A 15,744-nucleotide genomic window follows, 5' to 3' on the forward strand; every position below is an offset into this window, starting at 1 on the left:
TAAGCTAAATTAATAGTCTCGGTCTCCCAGCAATTTTCTGACTATAGCAAATGGAATGTCTGAACACATTCAGCACAAGTGCCATTCCTACTGGCACATACTGCCACCCCAAGATGGCCATGTGAGCATGGCAGGTGGGCCTGCCTTGTCAGATGGCCCTATTCAAGATAAAATTTACTCTGAAATTAAATGGATGTAACCAGGCCAGTGGAGTAGTACTTATACAAGTCATGAACCCAATGAATTATAGAAATATAAAAGAATACTACCTTCGTCCGAAAAAGTCTATCCAAACTCCTAGAAAAAACAAAGTCTTCTGGGACGATAATCATAGCATTTTATGTGGCGACGGTTCATTGTGCTACCTTCGTTTTTAATACATGACACTATTAACTTGTTAATCAACGTTTAACGACCATTCGTCTAATTTTTTCTACAAACATAAAAAATTAAGAAATACCATTTAATGATAAATTAATTAAGTCCCAACAAAACAAATTATAATCATATTTTTTTGAAAATAAAATAAATGTTCAGACATTTCAAAAAAGTTAATGCCTTCATGTATTAAAAAGAGAGAGCAGTACTAGTACTAATTATCAGCATGAATGGATCATGATGCATGAGTGAAGTCATAAAATGCAATCTTTTTATGCAGAGCAGTGTTATCCACATTGGACAGTAGGTAAGGTATACTACATCCATGATCCGATCGATGCACACCAAACGCCCAGAGATTTATAACCGGTTGATTGTTCCTTGTCCATGTTGTGACAACTGACAAGATCGAAGCCTATCTAGGTACGTGTCCTGTCGAATTAATACCGTCAAGTATGAGGTGGTGAGATATGGTATACTCTTTCCGTTAAAAAAAACTCCACCCGTTCTAAAATGTAAGCATTTTTAACATAGTGATAAGTCAAAATATTTTAACTTTGATTATTAATAGTAAAAAAATCAATCATGTAAAATTGATGTTACTACATTCATCATTAGACAAACTATCATCATTATATGTAACTCCTTTTATTTAAAACATCTTATTTTTATAGATATTATTGGTCAAAGTAGCATCTCAAAGACCATGTTAGACTCTAAAAATACTTATATTTTAGGACAGAGGGAGTAAAAATTAAGTACTTCTAGATATAAAGAATATGGATACAGTGTATGTCTACATTCATATTCAGAAGTGGGTTTATTTTTGAACAGAGGGTGTACGCGCGCGACTACACGTTTGTGCTTATATTGTTGACCTAATGTTCAGAAACCGTCTCTTTTCATTTTCTCTTTCTTTGGGATTATTTGGCTAGCTACAAATTCTATCCAACCCAAACATATGTCCCAAATCGATGTTTTCTTTTCATGAAAAATTTACCAGTGCTTATTTCCAGTCCTTATGAAGATATATAAAACGTAGGATGTCTGGATATTCAGTTACGGCCACCTCTATCAGCAGAACATTTGCTCGTCTTTTTCATCAAGATGATATTGCCATGGTGCTGTCCGTTGTCATGCTGCTTCAGAAAGTTCATAGGTCAATAATTTATAAACCAGACAATACAAAGAGATTAAGGAATAGAGAAAAGAAAATTAATGATGAGTGCGGTTGCATGGGACTAGTAATACTCTAAAATTCTTAATATTTATAAATAAATTTATACCTAAAATACCTTATATTTTTGCCCTGAGTAGTACGAATCTTGTGTACTGAAATATATAAGCTCAAGTGCGATGGTCAGCTGATGTTGCGACCGACGCGTGTCACACCACTCTCGATTATAGTACTCCGGTACGTACTTGGGACTGGGCTGGAGTGTGATTGACACGACGATGGATGGACGGTAGATTGATGGTCGATGACATGGTGTAGGGCAATAATGGCTACCAAATCAAACTGCTCTTCTTTCTATCACATGAACTTCTTGTGTGATCCACGTTTATGCTTCGCAAGTTTGCAAACTAGACTTGTTCATTCATGTGAAGAATAATATCTCTCATCTTAAAATCTTAATCCTTTCATTTTGTAAAACAAGTTTAAATTAGGTCCTCTCATAGTATAGATGGCTGGTTTCACTAACACAGTAAGTAAATCCAATCCATTCATGCTGACTAGGCGTTTATGTGAAATGTACCCTATATATCATCCTCACTCTCCTTCCCTCTTCTCTCTCTTTTCTCTCTCCATCTCTTCCCCTTATTCCTCTAAAGCTCGATGCATCGAGCACGCCGGCAAGGAGTGGAGCTCGGAAGGTGGGGGCGGTTCAGGGCTCCCCAGCACGACTTTGGACAGAGCAACGTGCACTGGTGGAGAAACCCTTTTTACTCCCGATTGGTAACCCTCTATAGTCTCGGTTTTCCAACCAGGAGTAAGAATCCGGGATTAGAGATCGCTATCTTTAGTCTCGGTTCAAATACCCAATCTTTAGTCCTGGTTGGAGGGTTTTTCTTTCTTTTTTCATTTTCTCTTTATTTTTCACTGTTCTTTTGCTATTTCCCCAAATCATCTCAGATCAAATCATTCACAGCAATGTAGTTTATCCCAAATCACACAGCAATAGTTCATCCCCAAATTATTTACAACAATATAGTTCATTCTCAAAATCATTTACAACAACAACACAGATCGAATCACACATTCAACACAGATCAAATCATTCAACACAAATCGAATCACACATTAAGGAAAAAAGAAAAAAAAAGAAAAAAAATCCACGCAGCCGCCGGGCGCAGCCCTCCGCGCGAGGCCGCCGCCCGGCCGCGCCTGAGAATAGGGAGGAGAGGGGAGGAAGAGTGAGGAGAGGAGGAGGAAGAGGAAGAAATGGGGGTGAAGAGGAGGAAGAGATAAAGGTGAGGGAGGAGGAGATAGAACTTATTAACTGATCCCACCTCTTCCTCGATCTCGCGCACGCCTCGGCCTCTCCGCCGCGCATACTGATCTTTTTTCTCGGTTGGTAACACCAACCGGGACTAAAGATAATAGAGGGGTCTGACACCGCCTGCTGTTCTTTAAACAGGGACTAAAAATGATCTTTAGTCCCGGTTAGTGTTCCCAATCGGAACTAAAGATAAAAAATAGCTCTAACCTTTTGAACGGTTTTTATTGTAACCGGGACTATTGTGGAATTTGGTCGACCAACCAAAGATGGTTTCTCCAGTAGTGGTGGTGTCAGGAGAAGGAAATGAGGTCGGGTGGAGGAGGAGCAGCAGGAGCGGAAGAGGCCAGGTGGAGCGAGGAGAGAGCGGAGGAGGCCGAGAGAGCTCACACAAATAGGACTGGAGCATTGCTGCCGACCCATGCCTGCAGAAGAGATGGAAGAAAGAGAGGCACCGCCCGTAGCCATCTCCTGCGCGGTCACCGCCCAGCTCCTCTCCCACCACCCGTTGCCGGCATCTAGGTAGGGAGACAGAAGAAGGGAATGGTGGTGGCACGCCAACAGGAGATAGAGAGGAGACATGGTTAGGTGGAGGAAGTGGGACCGATTCACATGCAGTTTCCATTATTTTTTATCTTTTTATTTGATCAATATATGGGCACCATATATTTTGTTTAATTCTGTAATATTGTTTCTAGTGCCATATAGAATAAGGATCAAGTCAAACAAACCACGTAGACATTACATCAGTCAAAACTATCATTCAAACTATGACCTCATTTACACTAGTTTTAGAAGTTGAGAAACAAATTATATCATGTATTGCGGTTTTAAGAATGCAATTCAAAATCAAGTCAAGATAAGGGACTTGAAGTCAACTTATTCTTCATGTGGCAATCTGGTTATGTGTAAAAGGACCTAAGTTTCTAGGCCCAATCCCAAGTTTTTGTTCCGTATGTGGCCCTGGGAAGATGGGAAAAAAAAAGGCAAAATATGTGGCAACTATTACAGAACTAGTAGTACCAGACACTACCTAAAAATTGAATAGTCAAAATATTTTAGTTAAGAGAAAATTTCATCAAATTACAAGTGCTTTAGCTAAATTATCACCAAATTATAGATTTAATATGATGTATCATAAAACTACGGCCCCGTTTAGTACAGGTCTAGCTCCTAAGTTCAACTTACATAGAGCTGGAGCTGTGCCAAACGATACAGATTCTCCATTTTTTTAGAGCAGAGCTAGTAGAGCTGCTCCACAAATTTGTACTACGGAGGTGGAGCTAGATTTTTGCTGCTTCACAGCTGCACTCTATCCCAAAATACCCACTACCCTTTAAATTTTTCATGTAATTACGTGATATGCCATTGAACTACACCTTCCTATCCCCTCTCCTCGTGTTCTCTCTCCTCCTCATCTTCCTCCCCATCCTCCTCCCGACGACGGCGGGCGGCGGTCTCGACAGGTGGCGGCCCGGGAGGCGGCGGCGGTAGTGGCGGTGGGCGGTGGGCGGTGGCTAGGGCAGTAGGACGATGGCGTCGATAGGCGGCGCACGGCGTCGGCAGGCAATGCGCGGGCAGCTATGTCGATAGGCATGACCCGGGCGGTGGCGGCAACGGCAGGGAAACACACATGTTGTGGCAGCTCGCAGGCTGACCGGCAACGACGGTGGTTGCTACGGCGGCGGCAAGGTGACGCTCTCCAGGTGTTCAACGAAATGGCTACAAGGCACGTGGTGGCATGGAGCTGATAAATCTAGCCAAACACTTTTTGTACCCACCTTAGCTACTATAGAAGCCAGCTCCCATTGGAGTTGGAGTTTAGAGTTGGGAGTTGAAGTTTGGAGCTCTACCAAACAGGGCCGTAATCTTTAGCATTAAATTTATCATAAAACTATAGATTTAACGTGGAATATCATAAAACTACAGATTTAGTAACAAAATTACCACAAAACAGCATATTCTATATGAATTTAATCACAAAACATGCATTAATGCTAAGGATTTAGACCCCAGAACATGTAGTTTTGTGATAATTTTATTATACTAATGTTCTTTTCTCTTAAAGATGAAGATGAAGATTAAGTTTTTTACGTAAAACGATGTGGTATTAACGTATGATTGATTGAGTTTTAATTATTACAAACTTCAAAAATAGATCAATATGATATTTTAGAGCAACTTTCATATAGAAAGTTTTCACACGAAACATACCGTTTAACAGTTTGAAAAGCGTACTACAAAAATCTTAATCTTCATCCAACTCTTGTTGGAGAAAAGAACCGGACCAAATCTTAATCTTCATCCAACTCTTGTTGGAGAAAAGAACCGGACCAAATCTTAATCTGCATAATCTGTAAGTTTGTGATACTTAGTTTTAAACATGTAGTTTTATGATAAATTTATTGATAAATCTATAGTTTGATACATCATTTTAAATCTATAGATTTACGATAATTCAAAGGTTAATAGTGAATCATTAGTTAAGTTATGGAGAATGTCGCGCATTGACGAGAATAATCAGATACCCCACACATTGACTACCTTTCTCTTGCGTATACCAGCAACATGTGGAACACACATTTGCTCCGCAGGTCTGGCTCCATATACTGTCACCTTCTAATTGGGCTGCCCTCTCTCCTCCTCGTGGCAACTGGCTCCAGGACTGGTGGGCTTCTTCTAGGGCTTGCTTACCTGAGTATCTCCGTGCCGGCTTCGACTCCATTGTACTCCTGGTAAGGATCAACTGCGCATAGTCTGAAATCAGAAATTCGTGACTTCAACTCAAAGTCACCGTTCAAAGATCTATTCTGCCACGGCCACCCCGCCCGTCTTCCCGGCCGTCCACCGCCAATCAACGGTGGTGGCACGGAAGTCGATGACAGCCGGGTCGACGGCGAAAGGACATGGATTTGGTCAGTGCTGTTCTTGATAAAATCCGGTGAAATATGCCACTGATGTAGCACATACACATCAATGGCAGCAGTGGACCTGCTGGTCCCTGCCAATTCACAAATACAAATTTGTTTCCTCTTCCTTTCAGCTTTCACACCCCAAGGGAGCTCCATTGGCTCAATGCACCTTAACTTGATTTCTTTGCAGCGTTCATGCAGGAAAGAAGGCCGAAACCAAACCATGTGATGTACTATTGCTTACGCAAGCTGTGAGGTAGTCCGTCTCATCATAAATATTTCAAGAAATTTGATGATCCTAGAGAGAGAATCTCGAGTATCTAAATTTTTACATTAAAATTGTTTATACCTCAAGATACTTATTATCTGGATGTACCAAATTTTGCACTAGAAAATATGGTACTTCCTGATACTTGAGACTCAAGGATGGAAAAATTACCTAAATATCGAATGTATAGGACAAGATTTAGGTACAGTTTGAAACTTTCATCACTTGTTCTATATTAGAATAAGTTTATAAAATTTAACAAGTTTATGACATTATCATAATACTTCCTCCGTTTCACAATGTAAGTCATTCTATCATTTTCCACATTTATATTGATGCTAATGAATCTAGACAATGTGAAAAATATTAGAATGACTTACATTGTAAAACAGAGGGAGTACTTTTTAACACAAATCTACGTATACCATTTTCTTTTAAAAAAACTAAATATTTGACAAATTATTGATAGTTAAAGTTTCAAATATTGTCCCAAACATCTAATATTTATAATCGGAGAGAGTTCTTGTATAACAAGCTGTTTGATCTCAAAGAGCATTGGAGCAAGCTCAAATAGCTTTTCGAATCTGATCTTTTCCGACCAGCTTACCACTATTTCAGACATGATCAACCACAAATTTACCTGTACAAAACTATTCCAGGGAAAATAAGTTGGAAGTGATGCAGGTTAGCCAGGCATGTGGCTAGATCACACCTTGGCAAAGGAAAGGAGTATGCAATGGAGTCATAGCTATGGGTAGAGAATGACAGAAATAGGCCGACAGATAGTGAACTACCACCACAGTATATTTTCTCAACTTTTGGAAAATGGTGAGAAGGAACATAGTACTTTCTCCGTTTCACAATGTAAGTCATTCTAGTATTTCCCACATTCGTATTGATGTTAATGAATCTAGATAGATAGATATGTCTAGATTCATTAATATCAATATGAATATGGAAAATATTAGAATGACTTATATTGTGAAACAGAGGGAGTAGATGACAATGCACTCATCAATCAGTCCATGAAATGACTACACAAAAAGTGTATTATGCCAAAGCTATCCCAATCCATAAATGTTTCTAAATCTCTGAACCTAAATAATTCAACACAAAAACCTCCAGTTCAGAGGAGGATATAGCCAGAGAGGCACAGAGGATAGCAGGTGCAGGGTCATCAGGGCATCAGGCAAGCTGCAAAATTCTGTAACCAAGTTAGTACCAGCAGAGCAAGAAAAAGTTTGCAATCTCATTAGTAATTACTTACATGGAAATGGTAACTTGCCACCAGGATTCTGTTGAAGTAAACTTGATGGATGTAATGCTTGATGCGTCGACGCAAAAGTAAGAACCTCCCAAATCAATTGAGTCCTCTTTTCACAGGGCTCTAGTACAGCAAACTATGGGTCAAAGAAGACCAGAACTAGCTGCACACTGTTCATCAACTTGAGAAAAAGTTTGAGCCATAACCATTGATTGGGACAAAATATAATCCGAGTGATTCATCTGATGGGCTACAAATTAGACCTTTCTATGACTTTTAGTCTGACCAGACAAAATATTTCCATCCCTTCTTATAACGAAAAACGGTACACATGAATACATAGGTGGATAATTGCCATCATCTGTGTCTTGTCTCGGCTCCAAAACATGCTTCGCCCCGGGGCGGAGCTTCACCGGACCAGACCTTGAAATATACCTGACACCAGAAGAAATGTTAGAATTGTCGACGTCTATTTTTCTCGTCTTCCAAACAGTATCTCTTGACATGGTGTTTACAGAACTTGGGATCTCTGCAACTCCTCTGATTATCTGGTTTTGATCCTTTCTAAAATTTGTACCATCAGGAGGATGAACTAGTAAGTTTGCAGGATAGGGATTATGTTTCCAAGTTGAATTGGCACAGTAAACTGCTGACTGCTTGGCATGTGGTATGAAGGTAGGCAAGAATGTTGTAGCAGACAGTGAGTTTTGATCAGATCTTGTGTTGTATTTTCCTCCTTGAGGTGAAAATCCAGCAAGCGCATTTTGGCCACAGTGCAAATATGAAAAGTCCCTCAACCTATCTTCGCATTCGATTCCATTCCCAGAGAAAACATCAGCTTCTGGAAAACGACGCTTTAAATTATGCATTTTGTATCCAACATAATCATGGCTTGTGCTTGGGGCATCTACCTGTATATTGGAAAAACTTCGGGATTGCAGTGACAGAAACGGGTGACCTTGTCGTGGCAACTCTAAGAAAATATTAGTAGTATGATGGCAGCTGACAGAGGAGTTCACATGCACCTTTGCTGTCTCACCAATGCATTTGCCACCTGTTGTGGAAACTGTAAGATCTTTTCCCATCAGACGCATGGTACGTTGTGACATAACTGCATGCTCATGTTGCACATTGATTTCAGAATGTAACATGGGTTTCTCAGAATTCAGCTGGTTTTCACATGGACAAGAAGAAAATTCCCTTCCAGCATGATGAAAGTTGCCCAAATTCATATTGGTGTACCAATTCTCCGTAAACTGACTTGTGTACTGAACTGTATGCTGAGGCAATATGTAAGGAGCCTTTCCTTCCATAGTATCATCTCTTACTGAACTTCTCTCATAATCAGCATAAAACTTATTAACTTCTGTTGAGTTCAATGGATGACCAATCATTCCTCTGTCAGAAATGTTAATTGCTTCATCAGGCAACAGTGAGGCTATTGATCTTAAGTTAATGATTCTCCCAAGATCACAACTGTTAAGTTCACACTGCGATCGCGGTGATTTGGAATGGAGGTCTTGATTGTGCTTAAGAACAGCTTCTTCTCTTACATCACCAGGTATTTGGAGATCAGAAGTTGCATTCTCCATATGCGCAAGATCAGGCACCTCTGAACCAGAAATGAATGCGCCATTAAAATCGGGAATACACGGGAGGGTGCGATTCAGATCAATCAAGTTAATTGGGTCCTTTGCACCACTTGATTCAGAAGTCCATCTGTCGTATATATCCCTACCTGAGGCTTCCTTGCTCTCATGAGAACTAATTTTTGCAGATACTAATCTGTCAGCTTCATTAGACTTGTCTGAGTACACATTGCAGTGGTTTTGCAGTTGGGGTAACGTGGAACTTAGCTTGTTTCTAATATGTATGTCATCCACCCCTGAGAATGTAACATGCTTCCCCAACTTGTGGCTTAGCTCTATGGCTTCTGACCCTTTCAGATTGCTGCATTTCTCCTTGTTGATGCTGACAGTGAAAGAGGAGCGCTTTGTATGCTTTCTCAGAATGCTGTTCTTCGGGACCTTAGCAGAGTTCTCTGGCTTCCATATTTCAAAATCATACATCTTCATATTCTCGATGTTGATGTGTTTTTGTCTTTCATGTACCTGAAATGTCTGGGGAGAAGGAGGATGTAACTTGTTTACTGAAACCTGGAAAGTTGCACGACCATGAGGGTTAAGTCATATATGCAGATTAAATAATTGCAACATAGTCACTATATCTTTATATATGGTATCTATCACTGCATCATTACATAGCATAAACTTAAAAACTGCATGGACGGACAGACTTGGTTGTTTTGGTCACTATAATTAGGTCAGGAAATATTACAATGATGCAATCACTTGGAAGTCCCTTTTCAATCTTGTCGGATTGTCAGAATTGCCTATTCACTTGAAACTTTAAAATGTAGCATCATATTTATAAGGCAAAATTTGCTACAGAACATCGAAAGATTGCGGTCTTTGCTGTAAGACACCCAAAGATCGTGTATTTGCTCATGGACACCCTAAAAAAGTGGTAATTAGCTGGTGGACACCAGTCGCATTATTTTATTATTTTCGATGAAAACGGAGAGAGAAATTTTGGTTTAAGACAAGTTTACCCATGGACCCACTTGTCAATCTCTTTTTCTCCGTTCTTCTTCCTCTCTTTCTCTGTTCTTCTTCGACAGCAACATGACGCTTTTGCCGAGTGGAACGCTGGAGTGCTGCGTCGACCACCAGCATGTTCTCAACCTCAACCCCCTGTGCAAGCCCAGCGAGGTCGCCTACACCCTCATCCCAACAATGTTCTACTCCGAGTTCCTCCTCATCAACTCCGGCAACGACGTCGCCACCCCGGAGCCCGACCACCGTGACCTCGTCGACGTCAAGCTCGGACACGAGTACGAGCTCGTCGTCACCACCTACTCCGGCCTGTACCGCTACTGCGTGGGCGACGTGCTGTGTGTGGCCAGGTTCAAGAACGCGGCGCCGATGTTCACCTTCGACAGCCTTCTCGGTCTCGGTGGCACGCCGGAGTTGCTCGTGTCGGAGACGGGAGACGTCCTCCCAATTTGGCGGGCCCTTCTTGTACTGCCTCTCGCCGACGAGTGGCGGCGTTGGGTTCCTCGCCCTCGGCGCGCCCAACAGTAGCAACACGGCGGCCGGCTTCTCATTCACGCCGATGCGCCGCATCCCCTCGGTGCCGACGTTCTACGTCATGACGCTCACCGGCATCAGCGTCGGCGGGGCGCCGCTCGCCATCCCGCCATCGGCGTTCTCGAACGGCATGGTCATCGACTCCGGCACGGTCATCACAGGGCTCCTGGCGACGGCCTACGCGGCGGTCACGGCGACGTCGGACGCGGCGACGACATCGGACCTACTCCGCGACCTCACCCCTGAGAGCTACGTCAACGACACCGCGCTTCGGCAGAAGGCGGAGGATGACCACGGCATTGGTTTACTCGGCGGCGACGATGATTTGCCCGCCTTCGACCGCCTCTGGAAGTACTGTTGTGGCTACGCCGGCGTGTCGCTCGCCGCGGTGCACGCGCTCGTCGACGGCGCCTCTGAAATCACCATCAACTGGTCCAGCGGCATGCACCACGCGTCCGCGTGCAAGGCCAGCGGCTTCTGCTACATCAACGACACCCTAATCGCTATCAATGAGCTCCTGCCGTATCCCTGCCGGCCCGGTCGCCATTGCGCCGCCGCCGAGCTCCCCGAGAGCTCGGTGCCACCGTGCATCGCCGCACCATGCACCGGGATGCCGCCGTGCATCCTCGTTGTCGGTGGTGAACCCCGGCGATGCGCCGCTGCCGCCGCCCCGCCGTGGCTGAGCTGTCCCGGCTCAGGCCGGCCGCGCGTGTCGCGCCTCTGCTCGGCTCAGCGAGGAAGAAGAAGGGGAAAAGAAAGAAAAGAGAGCAGGGGTATTTTGGTACTTACACAACTCTTTCCCTCTCCATTTTGACCGGAAATAATAAAATAATGGGAGAAGTGTCCAGCAGCTAATTACCACTTTTTTACAGTGTGCACAAAAAGATTCACGATCTTTGGGTGTCTCACAGCAAAGACCGCAATCTTTCAGTGTCCTGTAGCAAATTTTGCCTATTTATAACCAGGTTTTTTTTATGCCATTTTCAGCAATAGAGTTAGAAGCTTAGTTCTGCTTGTCATGCAAACTAAGTGAGCTCAATTTGAGTCAATTTTCAGAATGGACTAGGAAGTGGGTTCATACAAAGCTCCTCCTGTAAATTTTCTGCAACTTCTATTGTAATGTACCTAAGTAGTCAGATCAGCCGGTCCCATTGTTTCATTGAGAGAAAAAAACTGAAACTGATCAATATCTATTTCCTAGGACACTTACATTGCACAATTTATTAATAGAATCTTGTTTAATTGCTTCTTATACTTCCTTCACGTGGGATGGATGCATTCTAGGACTCCCAAAGAGAAACAATGAAGAATCAAGTTTGCATGAATCCAGAGAGCTCCAAAAATGAAGTCCAGTCCAATACATGTTTTTCCGGGTGCAGAAATGCTCTCAAATAAAAACAGTGACAACTACAAAGTTGTCAATCTTGTCAATAACATAAGTTATACTACTCATTTGCTAAATCTGGATTAATGATGCTATAACCGCTAGATAATACAGGGAGATGTATCATGTAGGCACTGTTCAATCTGAGATGTATGTATACCTGGATATCCACATACATCTCAGATCCAAAAGTCCAATGAATGAGAAAATCAAGAAATTTACCCACCGGGAAATATCCCCAATGGAGCTGTTCAGATAAAATGGGTGAAGACTCATGATGACCTCTTCGGTCTTTAGACTTCGCCCATTTACATGCGCTAGCCACTAGCATTTGGGCCTAAAGCACAGCTGCACCTATATATAAGCCACAACTGGCCCATCACCGCTCTAGAGCTCCTTCAGCCAGTACAACAAATGGCCCATCAACTCCATTACCTGCCACCGATTCCGAAGACCATTTCTATAGTAGTGACGTTGGCACAGTCTAATACACACCGTTGGCCACAAATGTTTTCTAGTTATATTATATGTTAAAAAAAGTTGTTGAACACACAATGACATGGGAACGCTTTTACAGATTATTATATATATGCTGTTCATCCACATGGATAAATTCAGGTATTTCTATAAATAAATATTAGTAATAAAAAATTTTGAAAGGTTGACTGCATGGAAGGACTAGTGCTTCACACACTAACCCACTTATTGGAATTGTTGCATATATTGTTTATAGATATGCCCAGCTCACTTTCCTCTAGACTCGCTTTTAGTATCTAAAAAGCGACAATACTGTTTTATTTAGCCAACTGCAAGAGATTTCTCATTTAAGCCAATAACTTGAAAATTTAATGCATGGAGTGTCCACATATCCCCTCCATTTTGTAGTTACTCATCGTTTATTACATTGACAATCTCTCCAATATAATACATATATGTACCATTACTTTTAATAATTATATTTTATAATATTATTAATTGCATGGAAGTTTTTTTTATGACAAATCTATTATGCCATTTTTACATATCAAATTTTAACAATTTAATATATTAGTGTGTTAAAGATTTCAAGTGTTACATTGCAACATTATAAAACAATACCAAAAAAAGAATGAATGGTGGGTACTTACCAACTCATTTGCTTATAAGACACCACCAAATTTGGAGTGAAGGTCTCACTGATATGCGGGTCCATAGATCCTCAGGCCCACATGTCACTGAGCAGTACTGCAGAGGATCTGAATTGCCAAATTTAGAATTCTTTTTCATCACTTTCTATTTTTCAGCGTCGCCTTTAATTTAAATTGTTAAGAGTACCAAGTGTAAAAATCTGACCCCAAAATTATTATTTTCTACTTCAGTCATGTGTCTATATTTTGTACTCCATACCTCTCTATTCATATGCCTTCCTCTAATCCTCTGTATGTAAAAATAGGGAGAGAATCCCTATGGAAATGGCCAAATGGGTACTTAGCTAGAAGCATTCTATGATCAAGGGACTCTCCACTAAAAAGATTTAAAGATGAAATAAAACAAGAAAAATAAAACAATTAATGCTACTCACAAGTGTACTCCCTCCGTCCCAAAAAAAAAAAGACAAACCCTGAATTTCCGTGTCCAACGTTTGACCGTCCGTCTTATTTAAAAAAAAATATGAAAAAAATTAAAAAGACAAGTTACGCATAAAGTATTAATCATGTTTTATCATCTAACAACAATGAAAATACTAATTATAAAAAAAATTTCATATAAAACGGATAGTCAAACGTTAGACACGAAAATTTAGGATTTGTCTTTTTTTTTTTTAAGACGGAGGGAGCAGTAACTCTTCGATCAAGATGCATTACAGCAAAGGTACGCAAGCACACTAGTACCAATGAAGACTAGGACTGCTACTTGTCATGTACAGCTACTGCCTTCTGTCCTATCATCCATCAGTATTACACGCAGCTAGCGCCACGTTAGTACGACTCTGCAGAGTGCCACTGTGAACTTAATTCGATCGATTCCTCTCCTCTACTGTGAACAAGGAGTAATTATAATTAATTCGAGGAGTACTATCTAGGAGTATCGATCTCCTGCAAACTAAATTCAGGAGTACTACTATTAAGCATGAAATAATAAAGGCAGCAATTAAGTATTTATGCTCCTGTACGATCCAAGAACTTAACACGTTATTCACTGCATAATCCGTACGTAGAGGTGCGTATTTAGCAGCTCCAAGTTAATTAGTCTGTTCCAACAAAAAAAAAAACTAATTTTTGGGTAGAGGAGTTTTCTTGGCCGAGTCCAAGAAAAGATAATAACTTTTCATACTACATTTAACTTCAGTAACAAACTTGATGTATACATGCATCCATACTATTTTCTAGCAAACCACAAATCAAAACATTGTATTTTGGTTTATAAAGGGTTATGTGCATGGATATATCAATATCCTTTTACTCCTATGTACATATAATGAATAGACTTGGAAAATAATATTAATATGATGATTATTTGAGAATAACTAAAAAAACTATAGGGTGATTAAGTGGAATGGAGGGAGTAGCACGTGTTACATGAAATATAACGCTCTCCCTAAGATAAGATTACAGACAAAGTCATGTCTGCACCTACACATGTGTACTAATTAATCAAACCACGCAAACAATCAAGCCAATTAGCCTCAGATTGCACAAGTTTCAGGCCACTAGTGTGTTGGTGGAAGTGGAACACACTGCACCCCAGTAACCCAAACATGAAAACAGCAGCAATCAATCACTAGTTCACTACTACTACTGCTAGCTAGCTTCACGCCCATCACTAATCCAAGCTATATCTATACTAAAATTAACTTTATCTTGCTTAGGAGTCTAACAAGAGCAGAAAGCTAATCTAGATATATTCTACTACTAGGATCAGAAATGAAATTTTCCATGAAAAGAAAAGTCTAGGAGCTTTCAATGCACTGTTTCATAAAGCTAGGCCGAGCTACAGGACGATGACATCATGGACCCCACGCACACAGTGCTAGTAGTTACCTTTGGAGCATTTGGTGTGGAGGAGGAGATGAAGATCCCCTTCTTCTTCATCTTCTCGACACCATCGTCGTCTTCTTGGGACCTCGGCTTCTTCCGCCGCCGGCTATCCATGGCCGGCGCTTCACCGGTGGCGGCGAAGAGGTCGGAGACGGACCGCTTGCTGTTCTTCCTGGCCACCGCCGCCGCCGCCGCCGGCGAGCTACGACGACGACGACGACGACTCACCGCGGCGTGTAGCTCGTCGACCCACCACCGGAACCTCCGGATTGGCATCGGCGGGAAGTCGCCGGCGGCGGAGAGGGCCGGGTGCCGGGACGCCGCCGTGCCCCTCATGCTCGCCGCGTACTCCCTTTTTCGTGTCAGTCAACACCAAACCAAGAAACAAGAATATCAAGAAACCAAAAATTAAAAAAACAAAACAAGAAAACACAAAGCATCAAACTACATACCGGATGGAGAAGGAGGGCGCCATGGATGGATGAGCTCAAGAATCCCAAAGAAATCGATCGATCGATCTCTACATGGAAACGTGTGTAGAGAGTTTGAGATGTGGTGTGGTTGGCGAGGAGGAGGGGAGGAGACAGGAAGTATATAAGGTACAACAAATTTCTTAAAGGATAAGAAATTTGGGCTCGCTTTTTTAATGTTTTCCCGCTCTTTGTTTAACTTTTCTTTTCAGCTGTTGGTCGGCCGTGGACCCGCGTCGTCGTCGTCTTCACTGGGCGTGCAGCGTGCATTGCTACCCGTCGATTTCAGACAAAGAGGACCAGTAGTACCCCCTCCATCAAATAAGATAATTATATTTGCAGTCTGCATATATTCAAAATGTAATGAGAGATAAATTAAATAGTTGACCAAAATACGAGTACTC

At 41.7% G+C, this 15,744-nt stretch overlaps 1 protein-coding gene across 6 annotated transcripts; it reads right to left on the reverse strand.

The window, feature by feature from the left end:
• Window positions 1-6,471: 6,471 nt before the first annotated feature.
• On the reverse strand, window positions 6,472-15,464 carry LOC127773578 (uncharacterized). Of its 6 annotated transcripts, none has more exons than XM_052299687.1 (4): window positions 15,323-15,464; window positions 14,874-15,222; window positions 7,324-9,440; window positions 6,472-7,260 (listed from the first exon to the last, which is right to left on the reverse strand). In XM_052299687.1, exons 1-3 carry the CDS (start codon window positions 15,343-15,345, stop codon window positions 7,578-7,580), a joined length of 2,235 nt encoding a protein of 744 aa, XP_052155647.1. In that variant the 5' UTR covers window positions 15,346-15,464; the 3' UTR covers window positions 6,472-7,260; window positions 7,324-7,577. The 6 variants fall into 6 exon arrangements, with proteins under 6 accessions (XP_052155647.1, XP_052155646.1, XP_052155645.1 ...); XM_052299686.1 differs by having other exon boundaries at window positions 6,472-7,250; window positions 7,324-9,476; XM_052299685.1 differs by having other exon boundaries at window positions 6,473-7,260; window positions 7,324-9,476.
• Between the last annotated feature and the right edge of the window lie 280 nt (window positions 15,465-15,744).

This window comes from Oryza glaberrima, chromosome 5 (genome assembly GCF_000147395.1).
Source record: "Oryza glaberrima chromosome 5, OglaRS2, whole genome shotgun sequence".
NCBI classification, from domain to species: Eukaryota; Viridiplantae; Streptophyta; class Magnoliopsida; order Poales; family Poaceae; genus Oryza; species Oryza glaberrima.